The 10,817-nt window shown below is 49.8% G+C and overlaps 1 protein-coding gene across 1 annotated transcript; it reads right to left on the bottom strand.

The window, feature by feature from the left end:
• Positions 1-381: 381 nt before the first annotated feature.
• Positions 382-6,477, bottom strand: ASPHD1 (aspartate beta-hydroxylase domain containing 1). Its single transcript, XM_035135772.3, has 3 exons — positions 4,942-6,477; positions 2,331-2,444; positions 382-1,144 (listed from the first exon to the last, which is right to left on the bottom strand). Exons 1-3 carry the CDS (start codon positions 5,696-5,698, stop codon positions 1,035-1,037), a joined length of 981 nt encoding a protein of 326 aa, XP_034991663.1. The 5' UTR covers positions 5,699-6,477; the 3' UTR covers positions 382-1,034.
• Positions 6,478-10,817: the final 4,340 nt, after the last annotated feature.

Consider the following 10,817-nt stretch of genomic DNA (forward strand, 5'->3'; position numbering starts at 1 on the left):
CAGTATTCTGGTCATGGTGGAGGCCTGCGCCAATAATTCTCTCCCCGCCCCTCCCATGCATACAGTCATACCCATTATTTTAATAACTTGCATGCAGATCTGCAGTGGCATATCGCTCCCTGAGGCTATTGACGTCCTTGATCCAATCAGTAGACTTTTTTCCCAGACTGGATTTTGTCAAAGTTTCTGAGCAGTGACGTCTCAGTCTGAGGCATTTATTAAATGGCGGGGTGACAGCAATACTTCAGGCCACGGTTTGCTTCCTTCATGGCCTGTGGCTCTGCCACGCCTCACAACTCACATTGAGCCACTGGTAAAAAGGATTCTGATTCCTACACACACACACACACACACAGTAGAGAAAAATTGAGACAAGAGGCAGAGAGTTCTAATTATTTTACTGGGGTACAGGTTAATTAGCAAGGCTTTTTGGGATTAAATCCTGCCACACAAACGTCGCGGTAACAGATGCGGGGTTTGGAATTAACAAATGATCACAGACAGGTGGAAATAGTGCTCACCTTGGCTTGCTTCTCTTCCCCACCCCACCCATTTCCCCCCCCCCAAAAAAGGAGACGTCCATGCTACTAAAATCAGGATTGTTGAACTTCAGTAGAACTCGGAGGCCTTCTGGTCCTGGATTGTAGACAGCAGCATCTGCACTTGAATGACCCCAGACTCACAGGAGATGAGAACAGGCCACAAGGACCCATCCAGATCAGCGTCTACCACCAACAGAATGGCAAGAAGAGGAACCAATGTATGCCATGTCACAAAGGTCTATAGAACAAGGGTTTTAGGTCACAGCATCACAGAGAGAGAGAGAAAAGGAGCCCCCCGCCCCATCTGTGATACATCAGATGCAGGACTCCAAAGTTGGCAGTTCAGTCTGCACAATGGTAAAATAAGAGTTTCCATTCCAAGGCAATATTGTGGGAGGCTTTGATGATTGTGAAGAGCAGCAAACACTATTGGTGGCATTATGGGGTGTCCCCCCCCCTTCTTGGCTACAATACCTGATCCTGAGCAGGCACCTACCGACCAGGGGCAAAGATATAGTCTAGCGCCTGTCGCTCAGGTCCTGCCACATTGGGATGCCAGAGATCAACAATAAATATCACCCGTGGGCCATCAGTGGGAGAACCTGCAAGAAATAGGGTTAGAGTTATCTTTTAGATGTAACCCTCAGATTATGAAAGATCCTTAGTCTTGTGAGGGCGTCACAAAATCCTGACAAGGCAGCTCAGCTGCATAAATTCACAGACCGTTGGTTGCCCATGGTGAGTAAAAGATCGACCATAGGTGATCAGCCATCATTGTGTCAAGCAGGATGGCATTATGTCACCTCCCTACTATTTTTAAAGAGGCTACAGTGGTACCTTGGTTTATGAACACAATTGGTTCCGGAAGTCTGTTCATAAACTGAAGCGTTCATAAACTGAAGCGTTCATAAACTGAAGCAAACTTTCTCATTGAAAGTAATGGAAAGTGGATTAATCAGTTCCAGATGGTCCACGGAGTACTTAAACTGAAGCGTTCATAAACTGAAGCGAGCTTTCCCATTGAAAGTAATGGAAAGTGGATTAATCTGTTCCAGACGGGTCCGCGGAGTACTCAACCTGAAGCGTACTTAACCTGAAGCATGGGTGTAATTGGTTCCGGAACTCTGTTCATAAACTGAAGCGTTCATAAACTGAAGCGAACTTTCCCATTGAAAATAATGGAAAGTGAATTAATCCGTTCCAGATGGGTCCGTGGCGTTCGTAAACCGAAAATTTGTAAACCGAGGTGTTAATAAACCGAGGTTCCACTGTATATCTCTTTAAGAGAAGTCACATGGGTGAGCGGAGCAGGCAGTAAGGCAGACCACCCCCTGACAAACGGATTGCCAAATCTGCAGTGACATGAATGTTTCCCCTCCCATTTCACAGACTGGGAAACTGAGGCTGAGTGTATAATTTCCCCAGGCCAACCCCTGCTATGATTTCTTTAAAAAAGGGTGGAGGGGGAGCAAACTCAGTTTAATGCCCTAGGCCAGCATCCCTCCATATACTTTGGACTACAACTCGCAGCATCCCTGATTATTGGCCATGCTGACTGGAGCTGATAGGAGTTGTAGTTCAAAACATCTGGAGGGCATCAGATGTATAGCCTTAGCCCAGGCACCCCCAAACTGCAGCCCTCCAGATGTTTTGGCCTACAACTCCCATGATTCCTAGCTAAGAGGACCAGTGGTCAGGGATGGTGGGAATTGTAGTCCAAAACATCTGGAGGGCCGAAGTCTGGGGATGTCTGCCTTAGCCTGTAAAGCCCACTGTCCATTCTCTTACCGTTGTGAGCCGTGGTATGCAGGAAGGAGTCGTCTACTAGGAGGCAGTATCCTTCGGACCAGCACTGAGGCTCACCCCCCACCACCAACTCACAACCAGGAGGTACCTTCAGCCCTAGAAATGAAAGAAAGAGGTGGCTGTAACAAGGAAGCTTCCTAAGTTTGTGTATTTATTATAAGTTTGTGTATTTTATGTGGATAAAATGCTCGTATGCAGAGCTCCTTCTAGAAAAGACTTCATGGTGGGTGGGGGAGAGAGAGAGAGAGAGAGAGAGAGAGAAAGAAAGAAAGAGAGAGAGAGAGAGAGAGGATGGGCACAAAAAGCAAAGCACTTATATAATTTTTTTGACAGTCTTGATCTGAGTCTTCGCGTTGTCTGCCTGATTTTACTTGCAAATGACAGAGCAAGACGGAAATATGTGGGTGAGGCATAACAGAACGTTTCTGGGGAGGAGGGACGCAAAGGCTGCATTCACACATCACAGAAGGCCAAACCATAGCTTAGGGCAAACAGAGGAGGAGGAGGAAATGGCAGCCATTTTGCTCCCTGACCCCCATTGGCTTTTTCAGTCATCACAGCATGGCAAGTAAACTTAGCATCCAGTCCAAATCCATGGTCAGCGTGTTTCATCTTTAACCCCGATTTGTAGCCAAGGTAGGCCCAATGGTTAGAGGTAGTGGTTAAAGAGAAGAGACCTGAAGTATGATCCCAGGTTTGAACAACACAAACCTTGGCTGAGCTCATGTCTGGTCTGACCCAAAAAAGTTCAGGGAAGAGCACAGCAGGTGCAAGTTCCTGTTTCTTCTGTGACATATTAGGAAGCCAATATGTTTGCGCCACACTTAGGCTTACAATGACAGGCAAACCAGGCCATTACCGGAGATCAGAAAGGGTGGAACAGGACTTGGTCTATTTATTTGTCTCCATCATTATTCCTATGAGCCTTTCTTGTAAAACCCAATCAAACGTTATGGAAGGAAGGAAGGAGCGAGCCTGGGGCAATGCAGGGCATACAAATTTGCCTTATGCATAGGTAAAGGTAAAGGGACCCCTGACCATTAGGTCCAGTTGTGACCGACTCTGGGGTTGCGCCACACATCTCACTTTACTAGCCGAGGGAGCCGGCGTACAGCTTCCAGGTCATGTGGCCAGCATGACTAAGCTGCTTCTGGTGAACCAGAGCAGCACACGGAAACGCCGTTTACCTTCCCGCCGGAGCGGTACCTATTTATCTACTTACACTTTGACGTGCTTTCGAACTGCTAGGTTGGCAGGAGCTGGGACCAAGCAACAGAAACTCACCCCGTCGCGAGGATTCAAACCGCCGACCTTCTGATTGGCAAGCCCTAAGGGTCTGTGGTTTAACCCACAGCACCACCCGCGCCCCTGCCTTATGCATAGCATACTAGAGCTCTTTTGAGAATATTGCATATTTTCAAATATATCTGAGAGCTAGAAACTTGCTTTTTAAAAATAGACAGATAGATAGATAGATAGATAGATAGATAGATAGATAGATAGAAGACACTCAAGCTCTGAACAGCTGTGTGATACCATTACATTTTCTTGTTGAAGGCAACTTCAGGTCTTCTGTTCCACTTCCATATATCCAACTAATATACTACTAGTACATGCTTTACAATGGTTAATGTTTGAACAGGGCCGGCTCTAGGTAGACCCCCGGTGGCACAGGGCACCACGGCGCCGGCCCGCCAGGAGGGTGCCGCGAGCTGCACCCGCCCGCTGGCCGGCCGGTCCGCCGGTTCGACAACCGCGCTGTGCCCGCCCACCGCGCTGGGAAACGGGGCGGGGGGCGCCGGAGGGATCCGTCGCTCCACGGCACCAGGGGCGCTTAAGACGGCCCTGTGTTTGAACCTAACAACTACACTGCAAGATAGATTATTATTTCTGTTTTCATATGAGGAAATTAAAGTGAGGAAGCAGCCAGTGACTCATCCAAAGCCACCAAAGTTTCCCAGACTGAAGGCCAACTCTTAACTGCCAGCCTCTAAAAAGGTCTTAAGAGATTCCTTTGCCATAAAATGATTAGGGCTGTTGCTCTGTTGAAAGAAATATTGTTAATTAACTGTATGAGCTTTAGCTGATTAATTGAAGCGTAAATCAACATACATTTCAGCATATAAAAACAATAGCTCTAAAGAGAAAGAAAGCATTCTTTTGATTTCTAGAGGTGTCTCACGGCAGAGCCAAAATCTTACTGGAAGAAGCATTCCCACGCACAGGAAGAAATGCCTCTTCTATGATGCCACTTTCCACCTGCAAGTTTTTTGGAAAGTACTTGCATTATTCCAAACAATTTAACAGATTTTCTAGTTGGCCAATTGATCTAGGGCACCTTTTCAGTCAACTGAACTGATTAGGCTGACTGATTAATCAACTATATATTGCAGCCTTAAAAATGACCCCTAAGGGGTGCTTATTTCTGATGCTTATAAACAACAGAAGTCCTCTGCCTCCTGTTTAGGGACTCAAGAATTTCCAGCAAGTGGACAATGCATGCATGGTGGAAGACTCGGGCCTTGCAAGCTTCCCCAAACACTGAAGCCCCCCCTATCTTGCCCGCCTTGCTGTTCTCCCAGCATTTGCTCACCTAAATGGCATCGCACCCGGGTGTTGGTTGGCCCGTAGGTCCCGGGCAGCACAGTTCCAGGCTGCAAGACGCTGAAGCAAGCGTTTCCAAAGCGGTTGGCATTGATGAAGGTGCGCAGAGCACTGAGTGCCCGGTACGTCCACGGGCAGCTGCGACAGTTCTGTGCCACGCACTCCCCTTGCCTGTAGAGGTAATAGCTATGGCAGCCAGGATTGGCATTGGCCGTCCACCCCTGCGGGGTTGGTGCTCCAGGCGCAAAGTCCCACGCGATGCTTTCGAACTCTCGCAAGATGGCCGGGAAGCTGAGTTCGAGGATCTCCACATCGTGGCGCTGGGACTCGCGGGGGAAGTAGGGGGCAGAAGGCAAGTCCGGGAGGTAGAAGGCGCTGGGCTTCTGGATCGCCAGGCGCTCGCCCAGCTGGTAATGGGCCTGGTCTCGGATGCCTTTGTGCAGCCGGTTCATGCCCGACCACGAGTAGCGCTTGGCGTAGTCTCGCAGGCTGCGATACAGGCGCTGGTTGGCAGCGTCGCTCCCGAGGGTACGGCGAGGGCATCGCTCCTCCGTGGGCATGCCCTGCTGGTGAGAGGCGGGGGCTGCTTGCCCGCTCCCCACACGGTAGCAGTACCAAACAAACAGCAAGGCCAGGGAGCCCAGCACGGCTATGGTGGGCTCTGGCCGAGGGCGCCAGGACGAAGTGTCAGGGAGAAGTGGCGAGAGAAGGCCGTGCAGACCCCAGTCGGCCATGATAGAGGGCATCTTCAGGTGGCCTTAGAGCACCCTATCAGCTCCTTGCAACCTTCCCATTCTTCAACGTCTGACCCCTGCCCTATTGGCCGGGTGCCCTTTTAACCCCTTGCTCTTAACCAGGTGCACCTCATTCAGTATTTTGCTCGGCCGCAGCTACACAGACCTAGCCATTCCTCTGCCGCTTCGCTTTGTTTTCTCAGGGCGGCTGGCTTCAAGCCTCATTGACTCAGTCATTTCCACTGCTACATTCCTCATTTCCTCCTCCCGCCACCCCAGCCATTAAGGTCTTAGCTCTGTTTTGCTGTATTCTGGGCCAGGAAATCTCTCCACATTTCCTCTTTGCAGCCCACCCACAATATTTCTAGGTATCTATCTCTCCACCCATCTATTTGCCCCCTCCTCATCCTCAACGCCCCCCTTAATCGCTCCTCCCTACTTGAGCCTATTCCCCCAATATTCTTCTTCTTCCTCCCTCCCCGCCTTTCATCCCCTCCCTCCCTCTCTCACCCCCTCCTCATCTCTACCTGAGGGCTTGCAGTCTCTCCAGTCCTCTGATATTGCTGCCTGCTCTTCCAGCTTCCCCAATCACTTGTGATCCTTCCTCTGATTTCCCCTCCGCCTCAGCCCGGTTCCCTGTGCAGCCTCCTCTATTGCCGTTTTCCTAATTCCTCCCCGTGCACGTAGGCTGCCGGAGACATCCGGGAAAAGATTAGGGTGCCCCCCTTCCCTTTCCCCGCGCACCCGCCGAGCACACCCTTCCACCCGGCCCGGGATGCCTCCCTCCCTTTGACGTCTGTCTCCTTCCTCGTATCAGCACCAGGCCAGGCATCGCTGCGTAAAGAGACGCGCCCCCACCCCCCACTCCACCCCCGGGATGATGCATCTATCTCGGCAATGGGCAACGGGGCCCTGCATCAACAGCCGCCCCCCCACCGCCCGCCCCACTCCCGGGAGTGAGTGCATTACAGCACATGGGGAAGGCAGCGGGGGTCCCTCCCTGAGTCCCACGGGGGGCACACGTGCACTGCAGAAGGCGCCAGGCACAGGTGTGCAGTAAAAGGGGGGGGCGTCACTGCCCTGGGGCCGAGCTCATCAACAGCCACCACCCCCCGCCTCACTGTAGCATGGGCTCGCCCACCGAGACCACCCCTAGGAGATCATCTCTGCCCCGGTGCCCGTAGCAACCTCCTTCCCTAGCAATGGGCCTAGCAACCCCGCGCCTAGCAACTGCTCCTCCCCAGCATTCACCTTGACCTTCCCAGCATCTCCATTGGTTACGCCAGCATTTCCTTCCTCACCCCATCCGTGAACCATGCCAAGAGGCCCCTCTGCAGTAGAGGTGGAGGGTGGCCTGTGGTGTTGTCGGGGGGGGGGGTCCCAACACCAATCATCGGGGTGCCAGCTTGAATAAAATATTGAATAAATGCTGCCAACTTGAAAAAGATACTGGGGGGGGGGGGCGAGGCATAATCGATCATAAGACACAGCACACACACACACACACACACACACAAGAGAGAGAGAGAGAGAGAGAGAGAGAGAGAGAGAGAGAGAGAGAGAGAGAGAGAGAGAGAGAGAGACCAGTTTAATGGCAATGCCCATCAACTTGGGGGTGGGGGCTGAAACCCTCGAATATTTTCTTGAGGGGGCCGAACTTGGGACCTTGGCCCCAGGAGTTGGTTCCTACACCCATCACCCCCGACCGCTCGCTATCCACTGGATGGGAGTTGGGAGTCCAACCTCATCTGGAGGCAGGTAGGTAGCCGTGTTGGTCTGGGTCGAAGTAAAATAAAAAAATTCCTTCAGTAGCACCTTAAAGACCAACTAAGTTTTTATTTCAGATACCTATCTGAAGAAGTGTGCATGCACACGAAAGCTCATACCAAAATAAAAACTTAGTTGGTCTTTAAGGTGCTACTGAAGGAATTTTTTTATTCTCATCTGGAGGGTCAGAGAGTTGTTCCCTTTCCCTGCTCCATCAGTCCCGTAGAGCAGTGGTCCTCAACGCATGAGACTCTTAATCCCAGGGTCATGGGTTCGAGCACCACTTTGGGCAAAAGATTCCTGCATTGCAGGGGATTGGGCTAGATGACCCTCCTGGTCATCTCTGCATTTCTATGCTCTCCAGGGATAAACTGCTCCACGAGCAACTGCCATATTTAGCCCCTTGCTGGCAGCTACAACCTCAGCTGTGCCCATGGCAACTGACCCCCAAGGAAACTTCATGGACCACCCAATTCTAGAAAGCAGAGCCTGCCCCAAAAAATAATAATGCTCAAGTACTGTCTCCTCTGGTGGGCAGCAGCTCTCCAGGGCCTGAGGCAGAACTTCTTATGTTGCCTGCTACTGGAGATTTTTAGAGTGGTGGGCAGTTCCGAGATGGCGGTTCATTATGGTTCAGGGGTTGTTCAGCTCCTTGAGGTGAAACAACAAGTGGAAACACACATGCCAGTGTGCATAATGCCCAAGGCTGACGAGGATATTTTGTAACCCAATAAGATCCCATAAAAACAGTCTCCCTGGAAATAAAAAATGCAGTAATAATTAGCAGATAACAATGTGTGTCTTCTCAAAGCACCCCAAATCAGCTGCCTGTGGTGGAAACCTCATTCTGCCTAGTGGCAGGGCCAGGCAGCCCTGTGAGAAACCCCACAAATACGTTTTGCCCCTCTCTTGGAGTGCTCAGTGGTATCTGCCAGGAAGCATCTTTTTACAGGCTACACTCAGCAACACATACGAAACTTTAGTAAAAAAAAGACTTAAGAAAACAACACCTTAACTTCTTGTTCAGCGTTGGGAATCCGTTTTCAGCTCAAGGGCCACGTTCCCTTCTGGGGGACACATGGCAGTGGTGGGTGGGGCCAGAGGCAAAAGTGGAAAGACCAATATATGTGAAATTCATCTTCATATATTCATATGATCTTTTACACATACCCACTCCTTTCTATCCTCAATACAGCACAGCAAGAGGCATTATCACAGTTCAAGGACGCATTCCAATTAGGCAAAGCCACTCTGTGAGGGTGCAAAGGAGGAAGAAGAAGAAGAAGAAGAAGAAGAAGAAGAAGAAGAAGAAGAAGAAGAAGAAGAAGAAGAAGAAGAGGAGTAGTAGTAGTAGTTTGGATTTGATATCCCACTTTATCACTACCCAAAGGAGTCTCAAAGCGGCGGCTAACAATCTCCTTTCCCTTCCTCCCCCACAACAAACACTCTGTGAGGTGAGTGGGGCTGAGAGACTTCAGAGAAGTGTGACTAGCCCAAGGTCACCCAGCAGCTGCATGTGGAGGAGCGGAGACGGGAACCCAGTTCCCCAGATTACAAGTCTACCGCTCTTAACCACTACACCACACTGGCAGGTACTGCTGCGGCGGGAAGGTAAAAGGCGTTTCCATGCGCTCTGGTTTCCGTCACAGTGTCCCATTGCTCCAGAAGCAGTTTAGTCATGCTGGCCACATGACCCAGAAAGCTGTCTGTGGATAAACGCTGGCTCCCTTGACCTGAAGCGAGATGAGTGGCACACCCCATACCGTAGTCGCCTTTGACTGGACTTAATCATCCAGGGGACATTTACCATTTTACCATTTATTTTATTTATACCCCATCTTTCCTCCTAAGGGGTCTCAGGGTGGCAATACATTCAGTAGGAGGTGATGAGAAGGCCCTCTGCCTGAGACTCTGGAAAACTGTTGCCAGTCAGAGTAAGCAATACTGCACTAGATGGGCAAATTGTTCTGATATAAAGCATTTTTCTATGCTCAACATTTGTTTGCAAAGGAACTCTTGTAGATTGCAAAGGACTGGGGTGAGTGTGTGGGGGGGTATGTGTTTAGGATGCGCACTCACTTCTTGGTCCTCAGAACTGCCCCACATGATGAATAGGCAACTTGCCCTATAATGTTAATATTTATGATCTATTAGCACTATAAATATGCATGGCACTCTTAAAAACTACAGGAATGCTGAGATAAAGATGAAGAATATGTGTTCAGTTCAGTTATGTATGCTTCAGGTTCGTTTCAGAAGCCTAGGACTCACTCATCACTCCCTTTGGGTTGCATAGGGCAGGTGCAAGGGTGGTTGTGACGGACAACATGTTTTTCAAATAGGCTTGTGTGTCATGGGTGATTTTCTCAATGAGAAACCCAAGGGTGATCCAGAACACAGCTTGAAAACTAGCAGAATAAGACCCTTGCCTTATTTCCTGCTGTCCAGCCCCCTCTCATATTGCAGCCAAGCCCTGAAACTGCACATCCGTCATCCCTGGTACAGTATTGCCCTTAGCAACTTCCCTACCAGTCTCTGGTACCTATCTTAGCAACTGCCTGGCAACCACAGTGCCTCCCTTAGCAACCGCTCTCCCACTGCAACTCCCATAGCAACCATTGTGAGGGAAGATTAAGTTGAAGCAGCCAAGGAAGGGAGATTCCCCTCCTTTCTGCTGTTCCCCACAACAGCCACCCCACCCTATTCGAATGTCTCTCCATCCCACACACACCCCACCACCACTAGTGCATAACTCCTCTTGGCCCCCACATCCATTCATTTCAGGAACTTCCACACACCCACCTTGATTCTCTCTCTCTCTTTCTCTTTCACACAGTCTGTGATGAAAGGGGGCAGGGTTGTTGTTGTTGCTGCTGCTGCTGCTGCTGCTTTTGCCTTGCTGAAGAGGTTTATGGGAGTGATATATTTGATGGCAGAGGTTGTTGAGAGGGGTACCCAGATATGGGTACAGGAGGTTGCAAATCTAGCAACATCTAATTTTGGGAGAAAGGGAGATAAAATTAGCAGCTTCCTAAAGGACAGGGATGAACTGTAACCCCCTGCCCCCAATAATTCTGGACCACTGCAAAAAAAAAAAAGAGGAAAGGAAATAAAGGAAATAAACAGAGTGATGTATTCATCACTGAATACAGAGTGATGTATAAGGGTTTGAGGACAATTAACTACATTTGTGAGAAAACTGAGGCCTGTAGTTTGCACAAACCCATAGTGAGCTAAGATGCTGAAGGTGGCATAAAATACAGAGAAACTGACGTACTGAATACTGTAGATGCAAATCCAATGTCTCTGCCTGGATATCTGAGTTGAATTTGCAAGAACTGCATAAAAGCTGCTCTTCTTTTGC

Source organism: Zootoca vivipara, chromosome 12 (genome assembly GCF_965207765.1).
Source record: "Zootoca vivipara chromosome 12, rZooViv2.hap1.1, whole genome shotgun sequence".
Classification (NCBI taxonomy): domain Eukaryota; kingdom Metazoa; phylum Chordata; class Lepidosauria; order Squamata; family Lacertidae; genus Zootoca; species Zootoca vivipara.

Coding starts and splice junctions, on each gene's coding strand:
- ASPHD1 (XM_035135772.3), bottom strand. CDS start 5,698: ATGCCCTCTATCATGGCCGACTGGGGTCTGCACGGCCTTCTCTCGCCA. Junction 2,445..4,941: donor CCGGGTGCGATGCCATTTAG/GTGAGCAAATGC, acceptor TTTCATTTCTAG/GGCTGAAGGTACCTCCTGGT. Junction 1,145..2,330: donor GCATACCACGGCTCACAACG/GTAAGAGAATGG, acceptor TATTTCTTGCAG/GTTCTCCCACTGATGGCCCA.